Source organism: Onychomys torridus, chromosome 8, assembly GCF_903995425.1.
Source record: "Onychomys torridus chromosome 8, mOncTor1.1, whole genome shotgun sequence".
NCBI classification, from domain to species: Eukaryota; Metazoa; Chordata; class Mammalia; order Rodentia; family Cricetidae; genus Onychomys; species Onychomys torridus.
Genome location: NC_050450.1, coordinates 72536356 through 72553126, shown reverse-complemented (window position 1 = coordinate 72553126; position 16771 = coordinate 72536356). Strand labels below are relative to the sequence as shown.

Sequence of the window (16771 nt, the reverse complement as noted above, 5' to 3'; positions counted from 1 at the left end):
GTTCTTTTCTGGCCTCCACAGCCACCTGAATATAAGTGGTATACATGTGGCAAGCGCGCGCACACACACACACACACACACACACACACACACACACACACACACACACGTGTGCGCGCACACACAGGAGAGATGTCTAAGCACTTCGCTAACTTTCAAGTGGGCTTTGCTGCTGCTGAGTTGGGCTCTTTATATATTCTAGATACCAACCCCTTCCTGGACATAAGATAAGCATTTATGACTTGTGTTGTCATATTTGTGGTTGCCCTAAGGGTATCTAGCTGGCTAGAAATCAGCACAATTCAGGCAAGTCTGGAAGCCTGGTTCCAATGCAGAGGTCTATCTCCTTCCTCTTCTGTGTGCTTGTCATGTATATTACATTATAAGCTATACATTTTAAAAACCTGCTTTTACATGTATAGGGTGGTGGTGGTGGTGGGATGTGCCAGTGTACACATGTGGTGGTCAAAAGGTCAAAGGACAACTCTCTGGGATTGATTCTTTTCATCCCCCATGTGGGTTCTGGGGATCAAACTCAGGTTGTCAGACTTGGCGGTAGGTCTACCTGCTAAGCCATCTTTCTGGTTCACTCTTTGATTTTTTTTTTTTTTTTTTTTTTTGAGACAAGGTCTTATTGTGTAGCCCAGGTTGCTTTGAATTAATTTTGGATCTTCCTGGCCAGGCAAGTACAACTGCACCTGGCATAACTGTTGTTCCAGAAAAGAGAACACATATGATCTTTGTATGACCCATGGTCATTTCTCTTTCCTGGAGCCTCATCTCTTTGTAGATTTAAATTGCTACTTGAAATCATCTTTTTACCTGAATGACTGACCCCCTGTAAAATCTGTAGGCTGCCCTGTATTTATTACCTTCTGTGGGGTTGTCTTGATTTTACCTTCACTTACTTTAGAGGTAGAAAAAGGACCATAAGGATAACAAAACTTCTTTTTTTCCCCCCAGACAAGGTTTCTCTGCGTAGCTCTGACTGTACTGGAACTCACTCTGTAGACCAGGCTGGCCTCAAACTCAGAGTTCTGCCTGCCTCTGCCTCCCGGGTGCTGGGATTAAACGTGTGTGCTACCACCACCCAGCTTTTCTTCTTTAAAAATGATGTTTATTATTTTAACATTTTTATGTGTGTGTGCCACATGTATGCACCAGGTACTTGTGGAGGCCAGAAGAGGGTATCAGACCCCCTGGAGCTTGAATTATAGATAGTTGTGACCTGCCCAGTGTGGGTGCTGGGAAGTAAACTCGGGTCCTCTGGTAGACCAGCAAGTGCTCACAGCCGAGCCCTCTCCAGCCCCGGTCCTCAGGATTCTCAGTTGCTTTTTTTTTCCTTTTCTTTTTTTCCATACATTGTCAGTTCACTGCCTCCTGGTGACAGGGGGTGGGGCAGGCTTTGCTGTCCCCTGTATGGTCCTCTCATCCTTTAGTCATTGACTGTGGGTGGAGCTTCCTGGCTATGGAAGTTAATGTTTAGCTGGTTGGGCAGTTTTCTTCTGATGTCTTTCTGCCCTTCCCTTCTGGTCTGCCGCTACTAGCGTGCTCAGGGTTGCTGTGTTAGGATTTCAGGCTGTTTATTCTTTTATTCTTGTTTTCCACAATGAACAGTTTTGCTGTTTACAGTTTACACATCTGCTTTTCAGTGTCTGTCCACATTCTAGCCTTGTTTGTTTGAAATAGGTTCTCTGTGAAGAGTCACAGCAGTGACCCTCCTGCCATTGCCTCCTGAGTGCTGGGACTGCAGGCATGTACCCAGCGATTAGGATACTCTTCAAAAATTTAATGTTTCTTTATTGAGATTCTCCATTGGCTAACTCATTGTCACACACTTTAGGTTTCCTTTCACTGATTCTGTGTGACCATGGATTGAATGCAACAGGGCCTTGTGTATGTTAGCACATGCTATCACTGAGCCATATTCCCAACCCTGATCACATTTGTAATAGATGACCTGAGGTTTTTGGTTAAGGCCAGTTTTTTTTTTCCCCCTAGAGATTTATTTATCTATTATATATACAGCGTTCTGCCTGCACACCAGAAGAGGGCACCAGATCTCATTATAGATGGCTGTGAGCCACCATGTGGTTGCTGGGAATTGAACTCAGGACCTCTAGAAGAGCAGCCTTAGCTGCTGAGCCATCTCTCCAGCCCTAAGGTCAACTCTTATGTTGCTCAGGCTGGCCTTGAATTTCCTATGTAATGAAGGTAGCCTTGAACTCGCAATCTTCCTTCTCCTACCTCCCAAGCTGTTTCTTTCTTAGCAACTTGGCTTAGTCTGTGGATTCTGTTTCCCATATGGCACAAAGGGAATGTTCCTATCCTCTTCCATTTTACAGAAAATTTGAAGCTGAGCTTCATATGTCACCTTGTGCCTAGTGACCAGCCAATGATATGGGCAGATATTCCCTGAGCCAGGTCCTCCTCTGTTGTCTATTTGTGTGTTTCTAGAAGAGTGCATATTCAGTTTGACAGTCAGGCCTGGCTTGTATTTTTGGAGGGGTCCCCTTGCATTTCCTTATGTGCTCAGTTATTCTAGGTGGATGTATGGAGAGCATAGCAAGATCTCCATGAGTGCCTCATTTCCCATTTTGACGATCTGGTTAGGCTGCTGGTCTGATGGCAGGCTCATGATTGCCAGGCTTGCTGGGCACTGGTCTTCCCCACACATTCACCAGTTACTACTGTTACTGCCAGAGCCAATGGTCATGGAATGTTATTTAGACTTCAGCTTCTTCCAAGATCCCAGATCAGAATGTTTTTAGACCTTAATGAAATCATTGGGATCTCCTCATTCCTTTCTCTTGCATCTCAAGGAAAGCAAGCCTTACTCCAGAAGGCCCTGAGCCCTTCTGTGAAGGTAGCTGGCACAGTTGCCAGCCTTCTGACAAGGCGGCATTGTTCCTCATTGCCACTTCTTCTTGGCATTCACGTCTACTTAATGCCCAGATGATCCCCAGACCAAAAGGGACAATTCCCTGACAATGTTCTAGGAGTGATAATGGGTCCTTAGTCTTCTAAGAAATGGAAAGACAGCTGGGCAGTGGTGGCGCATGCCTATAATCCCAGCACTCGGGAGGCAGAGCCAGGTGGATCTCAGTGAGTTTGAGGCCAGCCTGGTTACTAAGTGAGTTCCAGAGAGGCACAAAACCACACAGAGAAACCCTGTCTCAAAAAAAAAAAAAGAAAGAAAGAAATGGACAGATAGGGCTGGTAAGATGGCTCATTGGGTAAAAGTGCCTGCCACACAGCTCAATGACCTGTGTTTGGTCCCCTGAACCCATGCTGTCCTCTAACCTCCACAAGTGCACTATGGCACACTTGTGTCTCCACTCACGCACAGCAAAATAACTGAAACAATTGCCCTAAGAACCTGCTAGTGACATCCAGCAATGGAGTCATGATACCTGATGTGACTTCTCAGGAAGCTGTTATTATCCACACTATGCAGGTGAGGTGTCAGGAGCTTCCCCAAGAATGGGAATGAGAGCTCAACTCAGGCTCACCTAGTCCAGTTTTGAGGCAGGGTCTTGCTATGGCCCTAGGCTGGCCTGGAACCTGCTGTGATCCTCTTGTTCCTGCCTCCAGAGTGCTGGGATTACAGGTGTGCACTACCACGCCCAGCTCTCTCTGCACTCTGTGAAGTGGCTATCAAAGGGCCTTGGTAGTACAGGCAGAGTACTGTAGAGCTTCTTCCTATACCCAAGCCTGAGTGGTTTAAATATCCCCTCATCTCTAGCAACCTTCCTGCTTATTCTAGAATAATGAAGTAATTCAGCCCCACTGACTATGGTCTAGCCCATCTCCTTTCGGTTCCTGCCTGGTGGAGCCCATTCCGGTTTCATGTCCTCCTAGGGTAGAACTTACCCTCCTCTGTCACCACCTGCTGGCCACATCCTTTGGGAAACGCTTACTATAGTACTACATTTATGAAGCTGTCTTAATACCATTACTTGTTGACTGCCTACTAGGGTTTCCAGCCACAAGGCAGCCAGTTATGTCCAGAATTAGAGAAACTCCAGTAGACACAAAGACAACTCATGTCTGAGGCATATGCATTCTTGGAATACAGAAAATAGCTGTTAGTCTACCATTGTTTTCTGTACGACTTGTCCAGGGTGACGCTGCAACTCATGGATAATACATACAACAAGGAGGTGAGCTTGGCTCCAGATTTCATGGCACCCAGGACATGGCTCCTTTCCTTCAACCAGGCCCTAGTCTAAACCTGTCCACACGCCGACCCGCACTCAGTTATCGGAGGCATCTGAGAGTGGGAGTGGTGGCTTCGTGACTGACACCTGCTCACTTTGTCTACCATCCTCCAATGACTACTCTGCTCCCATGCAGCACCCCAGTGGTGCTGAGTAACTGCAGACACCCACACTCCTTCTCTTTTCTGACAAGAGGCTTCGGCCCTCAGCTGTCTGTGCTACTCATACTCATTTGGGCCTCAGAGCTCTTTGCCTCCCCGGGTAGATCAAGGGCAGCAGGAGCCTATCCCAGAAACACTGCCAGTGCTGGCTGAGAACGGGGACGGATGAAAACCCACACCCTGGCCCTGGCTCTCAGCTGCTGACCTGGTTTTTGTGCTGACTCGGGATTCCCCGTTCACAGGGTGCAGCTGCAGGCGGAGAAGCAGTTCTCACTGGATTCTGTATCCTTCTCCTACGTCTTGTTCTGAGATACATCAGGGTGGCCTGGATCTCAGTCACAGGTAACAATGCCTCCTAGCTCAAGCCTCCCTTCTTGCTCCTCTTCCTAGAACACCGATTTAGGGTAGTACAAGTTAGTATTATAGCTTGACATATCATTTCATAAAAATTCACCCCCTGCTTTACAAACAAAACACCTCCCCCAAGCCAGAACTGAGTTTGATAATCAGCCAATCCCTCACCCCAAACCATGCTTTTGCAATTCCCAGGGATACAGAGCTTGTCCCGAGGAACTGGGTGGGGGAGGGTGTCAAGGGCACAATCATGTCTTTCCTGATCTTAGTGCTGGGAGTGCTTAGACTTCAGAACCCAGAAGGCCTAAACACTGGCCCCCAAATCTTCAAGGGTGGGGTGGTCCCTGAGCTTATGATGCTGAGGACACTGGAAATCCTGCATGCTGGCAGGGCGCTGAGTTTGGGATTTCAAGTATTTTCAGGCAGCTTTTCTCTGAGCTGGGACTCTGGAGCCAGTACCCATAAACAGGCCATGTCCCTTCTTCCTGATGTCTTTCTTGTCCCTGCCCTAAACCAATTCTCTTTTGGGGGAGTGCCTTACCAGGACTCCCACTCAGATCTCAGCAGTGAGGATTCTATAGTGGAACACTCTATGGGAAAATGCCATTAAAGAACTGGTATTTAGCTGGAGGGATCTGGAGTACTGGTAGTGCCCTAAGACAGGGCAGGCCAAGGCCAGCTTTGGACAGATAGCCCATTGATTCTTAGCAACTTCAGGAGACAAAAGCTAGTTGGTACTGGAGAGCTGAGGAGGGGCTCATCCCTTCTCTCAGTCCCCGATGAAAGTGGGACAAGAAAGCGGGTGGCTGGGCAATGGATTGAAATGACAAACAGCGGCTCTTCTACAAATGTGGAGGTTTATTCAACAAAATGTGGAAAGAGTGCATTGGACTGAAGCCCCTTGCTCGTTGGCGTGTGTGTCCGTCAAAATTCTCACTGACACGAGTGGAGGCTGCTTTGTGAACGAAGTGAACAGATAATATGGCAATCTCAGTTCAAGCAAGTCTGGGTCAACCCATCATTTCGTCTCCTCCCTCAGTAACCTTGCATGTGTAATGGGCTGTGGGACCATCGGAGTGCTCATGTGTTGTGGCTCTGACTTCTCCATCTGAAAAGCCCCTGTCCTGGGATGGGGCAGCAGGGAGAGAAGTTATAAGCACAGCCCATTTCACCTCTGAAGAAATGCCAGGACAGGTCTCTAAGAGGGTAAAAACTTTTATACCACCAGTGGTGTGTGGGACTGGGTGTGCTGTAGCAAAGTGGAGGCTGGAGACAAATCCCATCCTTAGCTATCAGGGAAGCAAAGAAGCAGGGGCCAGGAAAGCTTCCTTCTGGACTGAGGATGCTCTCCATCTGCTGCTACCCACCTGTTCCTTCCACCAGGGCTTGTAGGGGTGGGATGGCTTGCATCTAGTCCCCTGAATGTCCACTTGCGATGTGGAGCTGATGAGAATGTCCCCTGGAATATCTGCACGAGGTGTTCCTGAAGAGGAGGCCAGCTCTTTTTGTGGAATCCAGGGTTAAGGCTCAGACTGAAGTATTCATGCCAATGGTTTCTGTGGCATCTTAGTGATTTCCTCCTTGGTCTCCAGCAAAAGATGCAATTGTCATACTGTAGGAACTGGATGCTACAGCTCTGACCATCTCCATTCTTGCTTTAGGAACACCAGGGCTGCTTTCTTGGATAAGTGGGTTGTTAAGCTCTCCGGGCCACCCCTGAGGAGGCCCTGTTGTTGGCCATGGAGAGCCCAGAAAGTCTGGAAACACCAGCACCATGACTGAACTGTAAGGAATCTTAAGGGCAGGTGAATTCTTGTTCCCTGGAAGCCTCCTCACACCAGGAAGGCCAGTTTCTGGTGCTGAAAGCGGAGCTATCATCAAGGTGGGTGACCTGCCATACTTCTTGTCAGGAATAGGGATGGGTAACTTTCTAGGCATAGCCCCACAGTGATAACCTTTCCAGTCCTCAGAAGAGACTTGGACTACTAGTCTTGGACTACACTCCAACAGGAAAGAGAGCCCCCTTTTACCTCGCCAACTAAGGCTCCCACACTGCCTGCCTCCAGCCACCCACAGGCTAGGGCTCTTGTGCACTGGCCTTTAGCTCCTGGGGAGTTAACTAGCCATACAGTGATGAGTTAACTAGCCATACAGTGATGAGTAAGGTGGTGGCAGGTGACCATCTCCCCAGGTGTACTGAGAAGCCACTCAAGGTTGAAAGTGTTTTACCAGCAACAATGACTTGGTCTGTGTTGAGCCCACCTCTTAGATCATGGCTTTGCCCTCTTCTCTCATAAATAGGTATCTTGGTGTGGTTAGATGGGGATTGTTCCTCTCCAGTGCCCGGTGTGTGCCAGGCTGCACATGGGGTAGTGATCGATGGACTTCAGTCTCCTCCTTCCTCAGCCCCAGCCCTCCCCTGCTGCCTGTGGCTGTGGCTCATGGGGCAGGGGCTGCAGACACTTGGACACTGTTCACACGGCCCCGTGCTGGGGCAGGCAGGACAGGAGGGTAGTCCTGCTTTAGTCTAGTAAGACCTCATGGTACAGCATGTACCCGTCATTGCCTTCTCAGTCCTGTGCATGGAAAGAGGACCGTCATCACAGCTGGGCTAATAAATACTGAACCAGGTATGTGTAACTGGGCTTTATGATCCTATAGCCCAGGCTGTCATGCAGAACCTGAAACACTCAAGGGGAAGCAAATGCCACTCTGACTCCAGAACTGGGCTTCTGATGCCTTCTCATTCCAGTGGGTTCAGATGTAAGAGGCAGCCCTAGCCCTCTTCTCCAGAGACAGGGCAGGAATGGGCGGGAAGTTTCTCCTACGTGGAAGGGGAATCCATGGTAGAGAGGATCCGAACAACTTCTGCTCTCTGAGTGGGTGAGATGTGCTGGGTCATGTGGACGATGGAATCCATGGCAACTTCTGGATTGGCTTGTACCAAGCTGGGGAGGAGATTAGAGATGGTGAAGCAGACAGGGAAAGTGCCTCAACTGGGGTGCTTAAGAATTGCCCGACAGCGATGCTAACAAGGGCAGCTAAGCATACCACACTGACCACCTCATGAGTTTTCCTTTGTTCAAATATCCCCAGCAGCTAAGGAGTAGTATAAAATGAACTAGAAAATAGTTTGCTATGTTAGAGAATAAAGAGTAGTTAAAAAATAAACCCCAGCCAGGCCTTTAATCCCAGTACTTGGGCAGCAGAGGCAGTTGGATCTCTGAGTATGAGGCCAGCCTGGTCCACACAGAGAAACCCTATCTTGAAAAACCTAAATAAATAAACCCCCAAAGCAAAAACAATGGGGACACATTGACAATGGTGCCTGAATGAAAGGCCCTTCCTAGACAGATATGTACTTATTTTGCTACCAAATGTTCCAGAAATAAACTATAAAATTGTGGAAGTAGTTATTTCCTACTCTGCATCAGTAATGTAGAAATGCATTGGGGAAGACAGGGACTCTTGCTTAGAGTTTAAGTGAGGACGTAATTGTGGAAGCAGAGTACAGATCATAGTAAAGATTCTTTAGGCAAGGTATCAGTGGCTATTCAGTCTAAAGAGAAGTACTGATGGGGAGCAAGACAGTTCCCCTGGCCTGCAAGTGTCTTCCCACAGATTTGTTAGTGAATAAGCAAGCAGGGCAGAGGGGGTGATGACCAGTAATTATACAGTGGAGAAATCCAGGAACAGCTTGGCTAGGTGATAGAAATTAACATCCAGGGACAGATGAACTTTGGGTGACTTTCAGTGGGGTTCTTTGTGATGGCCAGAATATCACATGTGTGATGATATGGTCATAATACAGAACTCAAATTGAACCCCAAAGAAACAGACAACCTAAAAATGAGCAATGTTCTACAAATGGAAGACTGGGGCAAGGTGTGCTGGGGACAGGAGAATGCTGTAGTGCTGACCCACTCTCACAGGGAAAACTCCACAGAAGCACTCAGTCAGTAACTTACTAAAGTTGATGCTTTTACTGTAACCACGAAGGAGAACTTCTGTTCTTAGAGATGGCACACATGTCAATAAGGCAAACATTCAAACAGCAGGCAAATAACTAGCACCAGCTTCTACTTGCAGCTTTTCCCTAAGTAGTGTATTTCCAAACAGTTCTAAGGACATCTCCAAAGGAGAGGTCAGGCTCCTTCCCTTCAGAATCATGCCCTTGGTTTGAATAGCTGTACCCAGAGTGAATGCATGAGTAAAAGCGTCCTGAGTCAGCTGAGAGAGAGCTGGTGGTCAACTATAGCAGTTCCAGACAGGAACCACAGGGATCAGGGTAACATTACCTCATAGTTTCTTAGAAACTTGTTATTGTAAAGAAATTAGCTTTCTAGCCTCAAGGACCCTGCTGGTGGCCTCACCTGCGGATCTGCTTGAGGACGTAGTCCCTGCTGATGTATTTGATGTTCTCCTCGATCACTGAGCGGACACCATCTTCCTCTGTCAGTTGCTTCTCCAGCCACTCCACCAGGTCCTTATTATTGTCCCAAACGTAAGCCTGCAAACAATCAAGTCTCGGTCAAATGCCAGGGGCTAGGCCTGGACACCTGATTGTCCAGTATCTCAAAAAATTTGGCATAAAAACATTGTTCACAATGTTCCTTTACTGTTCAGGTTGGAGGAGGAAGGGAAAGGTTCCCAGCCAGGAGCTTCTTCATCTCTCCCTTCCTTTGATCTTCAGACACTCACATGGGAGTTTGTGCTATGAAGCTCTGGCATCTACTGTTCCACCACAGCAGGTCTTTGAGGAGCAGGGTATTTAAGAGTGTGACTGGCAGGGGAAGGTGTATTGGTTGTTTCTTTTTGGAGGAGCTGAAACACTGATCTGAGGTGCAATTCCAGGTCTTTGAGGAGCAGGGTATTTAAGAGTGTGACTGGCAGGGGAAGGTGTATTGGCTGTTTCTTTTTGGAGGAGCTGAAACACTGATCTGAGGTGCAATTCCAGGTCTTTGAGGAGCAGGGTATTTAAGAGTGTGACTGGCAGGGGAAGGTGTATTGGCTGTTTCTTTTTGGAGGAGCTGAAACACTGATCTGAGGTGCAATTCCAGGCCCAGCAAGATATGGCAGACAAGGTTCTGCACTGTGCCTTGGCCCTCCAGCTTGGCAAGCCTCCTGTGGCTGGACCACCTCTTTTAGGAACACATGGGAGCAAGGCTTAGAGGACAACACGCAATACAACATGGATACTGATATGGAGGATGTCTTGTTGTTACAGTAGTACCCCCAAGCCAGAAACCCACCCCACTTTATTAGTTATGAGAGCACTGTAGAGGGTCAAGAAGTCTGTAGCCCTGAGAGTCTCGACAGCCCACCTCTCGCCTCCTTTCTTTCAAGATCATTTAGCTGAGTATTTCTGAGGCAGCTGACTACATAATAATTCAGGAGTGTGTTAGAAGCCTAATAGCCTTCTCCTTGCTCTCTTCTCTCATTTCTTTACAAATCATTTAGGAATCGTTTTGTTAATGGTTTCCGGAAAACCAAGTACCACCATTAGGGCTCATTCATATTTATGTCATTTTGTTTGGGTAATTAAACACAAAGCTCGTCATTTAAAGGTGCGCTATCCTTTTCTGTTATCACTAACGAAGTCAAAGTCAGAATGACAATGAGTTTGGCGCTGTAATTTAATAGGTGGGCACTGTAGGGACTCTGAGGCTTGTGTTGTGGTTTCAGGAAATCCAGATACAAGCAATAGCTGTTACCTCAGGATCTGCACTGTATGGAGTGAATAGTCACAAAAGAAGCATCCAGCATCAGGAAACTGGGCTGTCTTCTCACAGATTTCATGCTTTAAAAAATACCATTTTTTGCTAGGTGTGGTGGCTCACACTTTTTATCCTAGCACCTGTAAGGCTGAGGCAGGAGGGTAGGGAATTCAAGGCCAGCCTGGGCTACACTAAGTTATGGACTAGGCAAGGTTATAGAGTGAGACCCTGTCTCACAAAAGTAACCAACCAAACCATGGTTTCCTCCTTCCCTCCCCTGACTTAGCTGGCTGTGCCTGGCTGTTTACCATGCTGGATCACAGGTTCCGAGGACTAAAGGTCAGCAGGGGGTCTTTCCCAGAAGTCGGTCTACCTCCTTCCCTGGCTCCAGATTTGCCCACCTTGGGCATCTCTGAGATCAGCTCTCCCTCACAGAACAAGCTGGGAACTACCCACCCCCATGTTTCACTTGGGGGTAACCCCTCTCGGAGGTCTGCCACAGAGAAGCACTTTTGCTCCTTAGGAAAGCTGTAGCAGGCCCTGCTGACAATGAAGTGCCTAGCTCACGTGGTCCAGTTTGTAGCTGGAGCCCAGATGAATGAACACACCTGACTCAGCCACTGCCACCTTCATAAACTTGGCCATTTTCACTGTTGGTGATTAAGAGTTCTCTGTGGCTGGAGGACTTCACAGCTTCCCCAATTTAGGAGGATTTGGTGGAGAGGGGTGCAAAAATAAAACAATGGCAGCTTCTTGAGCTACAGAAGGAAACCAAACAAAACCCAACCAGATTCACTCAGGAGTCCCAAAGCCTCTAGTTTAGGAGAATATTTAATACTCTTATTAATCATTTTTAATCCGTTTGCTTTTAATTAAGAAACAGCATGATGCTTTGCTATCAACATATGCCAGGGAGCAGATTAATTGTGGCTTAAGATAACTCTCCTTGATTGGTGTAATGTATTAGCTAACGAGATGCTGGCTTCTAACGATGCTCACACACTACACTGGAGAAAGGCAGCTACCCTCTAGAGTAAACACTCCTGCCTTCCCTCCTGCAGCCACAAACCACACTAGGTGTTTAAACATTTAAAACAGTTCCCAGGCAGAATGACAGTAACACATCCCAAGCTTTTAGATGCTTAAAAATATGGACCCTGCATATGAAACATGCTGCTTATTCGGATCACAAATGGATGATGCCACCAAGCATGAAGCCAGAGTACATAAAGACAGAGAACTCCGAGTTCTAACCAACTAATTTTAGCAAAAAGAAACAAACTTTTGTACATACAATGCTATGTTTTCTCTCAGTCTATCTGGGAGGGCTTACCATGTTCTGAGCTACTCTCTTCTACTTGGGAAAAGCAAGCTACCTTCTAGGACAGCCATGAAACTCACCATTCCAGGCATGAAGAAGGGCATTCCAAGGGGAAAGCCATTATCACCACCTTCCTTAGACTTATAAAAATGTAGCTATCTACCTTCCTAGGATTCCAGAGTGGATTTTAAACAAGTGTGAAATGCTGGGTTGCTAGCCCCATGACAGCCCTGGGCCCACGTCACCTGCGTGACATCCCAGCCAGAGCATCTTAATATCAATAAAATATCAACAATTAAACATCACAACACTGGCTTGTCTAACAATACACGTTCACCAGACACACTCTCTTTCTGCATCAATGGATAAGTATCTCAGGCACCACTCAACCTCACTAATTATGTGTAATAATTAGTCTAGCTTACAAAATCTAAATGACCTGTTTGAAAGATTCATTTCTAAAGCACTGGACAGCTGTTAGGCTCTCCCTAAGCAATGGTAGTACAGGGCCAGGGAGTCACTAGGGCACAACCTGGTGGCTGTTAACCTCGACTACCATGCCTACAAATGACTTCACCTTGTGGGTTGCTTAGAGATGCTTAGGAGCCATCTGACCTGGTGTGTGTGGAGGGGTTTGGGGGTGGTAAGAGTACACATAGATATCCTAGAAAGGAAGACTGCTTTCAATATATCTATGTTTCTAAGGTTATGACCTTGAAAAGCCTAAGATGTGCTTCAAAGACTCTGAAAGAAATCATATTACAACACCAAAAGACCACATAAAACGTGGCTTGCTAAATTTCATGGCTGGGCCAGATAATTCTTATCTATTTTCCCCTTACCTCATCTGTCCCTGATACACCCAGCTATCTGTGGGTAGCTTGAGGCAGTGGAGAACTCATCAACAGTGCTCTTTCTCTCTGATCCTCATTCCATTTGGAAATCCAGAACAAGTGGGTAACTGGACAATTAGAATGAATTGGGGCACTAAGCTCTAGGGACACTGGTGTGAGTCAGGCAGCCCGTCCAGGATGAGTCAGTTCACCTAGTCTCTGACTGCTTTCTCTCTTCCCCTTGTCCATGCCCCTCCCCATCCCGTCTCATCATGTATTCCTGGCTAACCTGCACTCACAGAGGTCACACCCTTGAGTTCTGGGATTAAAGGTATGCTCTACAATGCCTGGCTGCCATTTAACATATAACATGTTTTACTTTGACATTTAAACCCACTGAATCCTGTGATACCATAAATACCCCCATTTTATACATGAGGAGATGGAGGCTCAAATAATGTGTCCAAGCAAATGGATGCAAAGCAGGGAACCTCTTTCTGTGTGAGTTTGTGAGATCCCAAAAAAACCCACAGTTTTTTTTTTTTTTTTTTCAGTGTTCCATATAAAGTCTTGTTTTGTTTGTTTTTTGAAGCAGGGTTTCTCTGTGTAGCCCTGGTTGTCCTGGAACTCGATGCTCTATAGACCAAGCTGGCCTCAAGTGCTGGGATTACAGGTGCATGGAACCACTGCTTGGCTCCACGCAACGTCTTAATTGTATTTTCTCCTGTCAGAGTCTGTTAGGAATCAGCCTGTTGGGAAAACTGCATACTTCAAATTACGGAGCTAGGAATCAAGATAAAAATCATCCTCGTGAAGCAGGCATGTGCCATGTTTGCACAACCAAATTCAATCCATAGCTTTTGGAACTTTTTCTTCAGGGAGTTGTAGTGATGCTGCTGCTTTTGCCCACAGTGAAACTCTGAGCCATAAACCCAACTCCTTCCTACAACAGGACTGCCCAGTGGGGCTAAGTGCAATCCTAGAACTCATGGGATGGAGGTCTCTAAGGGGAACAGAAGATTCATACTGCTCAATTTTCCATCTTAAATCTTTTTCCAGGATCAAGAAAATGAAATCTCTGGGGGACAAAACAATATAAAGCATGGCTAATAAATGCCTGTCACTACATGACTTCTTTACCAATAACTCAAGATGACTCTACTAGTCTTTGCATTTGAGGGAAATAGCGTATGAAATCTGTCACTATTTGAAGACCCTGCCACCACACACACAGTGTTTTCTTCAGATCAGGCAGCTTCTCTAGCAGCCTTCAGAGGCAACACTGCAGCCCTTTCTTGTCTCAAGGACACTGCAGATTTTATCACCTATCCCACACTCGGGTCCTGCTGAGCCTGCAGAACGAGGCAGGAGGCTTCAAAGCCACATGTCCTGACTTCACAGGATCACTTGTCCTTCCTTCTCTTCTGCCCGTCCCCTGAGATGAGAGCTCATGGGAAAGGCAATCTTCTGTAAATACAGGCAAGGGAACTAGTATCAGCTGTTAGGGATCACTGGCATTCAGTGTGCAGACAGCCTCTTCCTGAGCTGTGAGCCTCAAGTGTCTTCTGCACTCAATCCAGCCAGGAGCCTGTGCACATACAGCTCCCCACTGATGAGAGCTAGCAATGGCCTGTTTCTTTAGACACACTGCCCCCTGGGAGGATGCCACTAAGGAGCAAGTGAGGGGACCTATCTATTCACTTCATGCTTGGAGGGAAGCTATTCCTTCTCCTCATCCTTGTGCCCACCGAGGCTGTGCACGTCCATTAGTGACTAATATGGTAGGGAGGCATACAGGCCACACACACACACTCCATTTACCTAGCCGACCACTCTTAACTGAGAACAGCCTCTTATTTTACACTTGCATGACTCTCAATGCCAACTTCCACTACAAGCTGCCAGCAGCCACTGACAAAATTGTCTCACTCAATTATGATGCCACAGACTGACCTTAACCTGAACCAAATGTCGGAGAATGTCCCACTTCCCTGCTGCACATCTGAAATATTTATCCAAGCAGCTTTCCAGTCATAAAGAAACAGGCAGACTTAACACAAAGGTGGATCTCAGAACACTCCGCATCACTGGCTTCATGAGTCTTACAGCTCCTTGATGAGAAAAGTTGTTAGCAAAGACTCCAGGTAGCATTTCGAGGAGACTGGAGTGACCCTCTGTAGGACAAGGCATTTCATGCCACTCTCCACCAATATCCAACAATCACCAAAGATCACAGGTAATATATTACAAAATATATTTGTTTAATATAGCCTAGTAGAATAGGACCAGCAAGATGGCTCAGCAGTTAAAAGTACTCGCTGTCAGGCTGAAGTCCTGAGTTTGGTCTCAGGAACCACATGGTAGAAGAAGAAGACGACCAACCAGTTCCTTCAAGTCGCCCTATGACTTTACATGTGAACGTGGCATGCCTGGGCTTACACACAAAACAAATGTGTTTTTTTTTTTTTTTTTTTTAAATATATAGTAACTACTAAAAAAGACGAATCTTTCTCCTGGGGAACTAATTCAGGCTGCACACATGCCATACAAGTGCTCTTTCCTGAGCTACCCACACCTGCCCCTGATTTTTCTTAGTAAAAAATGTAGACACAAAGATTTCGGCTTTTCCTTCCCCTGTTTCCTGTAGACTGTTTTGTGAAATCCAGGGACGAATGCCAACCTCAGGCCTGCCCTGTCTGTAATCCCAAGGCAAGAGCACCAGGAGCGCTGTCTTGATAGGGCCACTGCCATAAGGAATGAGATCACCCTCAGATGACGCCAGCTACATTCCCACACGCAGGCCAGGCATTTCCTTCCAGATGTGAAACTAAAGTTATAGTCTCAGCAACCCAAGCGCACATGTGTGCGCCTGCAAGTGTGTGTGTGTGTGTGTGTGTGTGTGTGTGTGTGTGTGTATACTAGGCTTCTTGAGGAGGGTAACTCAGCTGCTTACAACCATTCAGCGTTTTCTAGACAGTGCAGACTCCTCTGCTGCTTATGCCGCTGGGTTTCTATCTGGGCATCCATTCTCTGAGCCACCTGCTGTAGTTGTAGCTCCCTAGACACATGCTGCCTTTGCTAGCATACCTTGGAACATATAGGTGCTTCAGCCTGGAACATTCTTTCTACCCTTGCCCCACCAACCCAACTTTTTCTGGTTTATTAAGTCTCTGTTGAGACATCCCTTCCTCTAGAAATCTTGCTCTTCCTTCCTCAAAATTGGGTGTCTACTCTGAGCAATATGACTCTGCTCTTTGTTGGGTTTAATATAGCCTTGCTGCTGTGTAGGACAAAAAAAAAGCTCTCAGTGGCAGGAATACTGTCTCTTACTGCTAAGCCCCCAGGGCCTAGCTCAGTGTCTGGTATGTTGTAAGTGTACCAAATGGTTTGCTGAATGACTCTATGGGCTGCATATAGGCCTTTCTAGCTTTTCTAACATGATACCATAGCATATTATTTGGCTGTAATTTGGCACAATAGGAGAGGGTTTGGGTTTTAGGTTCCCCGTACTCCCTGCCCCCGAAGGCCTGAAGGTTCTTAGCTGACAGCCCTTTGAACTCTCAGCATGAAGGTGTGATGGGAGGTGCTTTGCATACCTTCACTGTGCCTTCCACTTCTACAAACCAGCGTCTCAACATGGCCTGGATCTGGCCGTCAGTCAGCTCAGGGTTGGCATTGTGAATTTTCTTCTTAACCAGGTCCTCCAGCAGAAGGCGCCTCAGCCGCCAGTAGAAGAAGGTACGGGATGTTTTCCAATCTAAGATGTCCTAGACTCACAGAAGAACATATAGGAATTAGTGTAGTCACTTCAGCAATAGTCCTTAATCTGAAGAAACCCCACAGGCATAAAAAAGCCATTCTCCAGAAAAGCCCTTTAGAGACCCCAAAGCTGGCCTAAACTCCCTGCACCTCCAGTACATTCCCTACAAACCACAGAACACTGTACACAACCAGCAGTCTCGCAAATGCTAGCCCACACATGACCGCAGTTCTGAAAAAGAGACTGAGTTCCTAGATAACTAAAAAGGGAAGAATCTTCTGAGCAAACAGCTCAACTTTCATGTAGATCAAAGGTGAATTAGCTGTCACCATAACCCTGACATTGTTGTATTCCAGCCTGAGGATCATGTGGATTGCTGTTCACCAACGAAGGCACACATGACTT

At 46.8% G+C, this 16771-nt stretch overlaps 1 protein-coding gene across 6 annotated transcripts in view; it reads right to left on the bottom strand.

Annotated features, from left to right (window-relative positions):
- Positions 1-5573: 5573 nt before the first annotated feature.
- The window catches only part of Acaca (acetyl-CoA carboxylase alpha), a 273401-nt gene continuing 262203 nt past the window's right edge, over positions 5574-16771 (bottom strand). For all 6 annotated transcript variants that reach the window (XM_036195670.1, XM_036195671.1, XM_036195674.1 and 3 more), the window contains 3 exons: positions 16203-16373; positions 9109-9245; positions 5574-7683 (listed from right to left, as the gene is read on the bottom strand). In XM_036195670.1, coding sequence (XP_036051563.1) covers positions 7560-7683; positions 9109-9245; positions 16203-16373 — 432 coding nt within the window. In that variant the 3' untranslated portion in view covers positions 5574-7559. The remainder of the gene's footprint in view (positions 7684-9108; positions 9246-16202; positions 16374-16771) is intronic.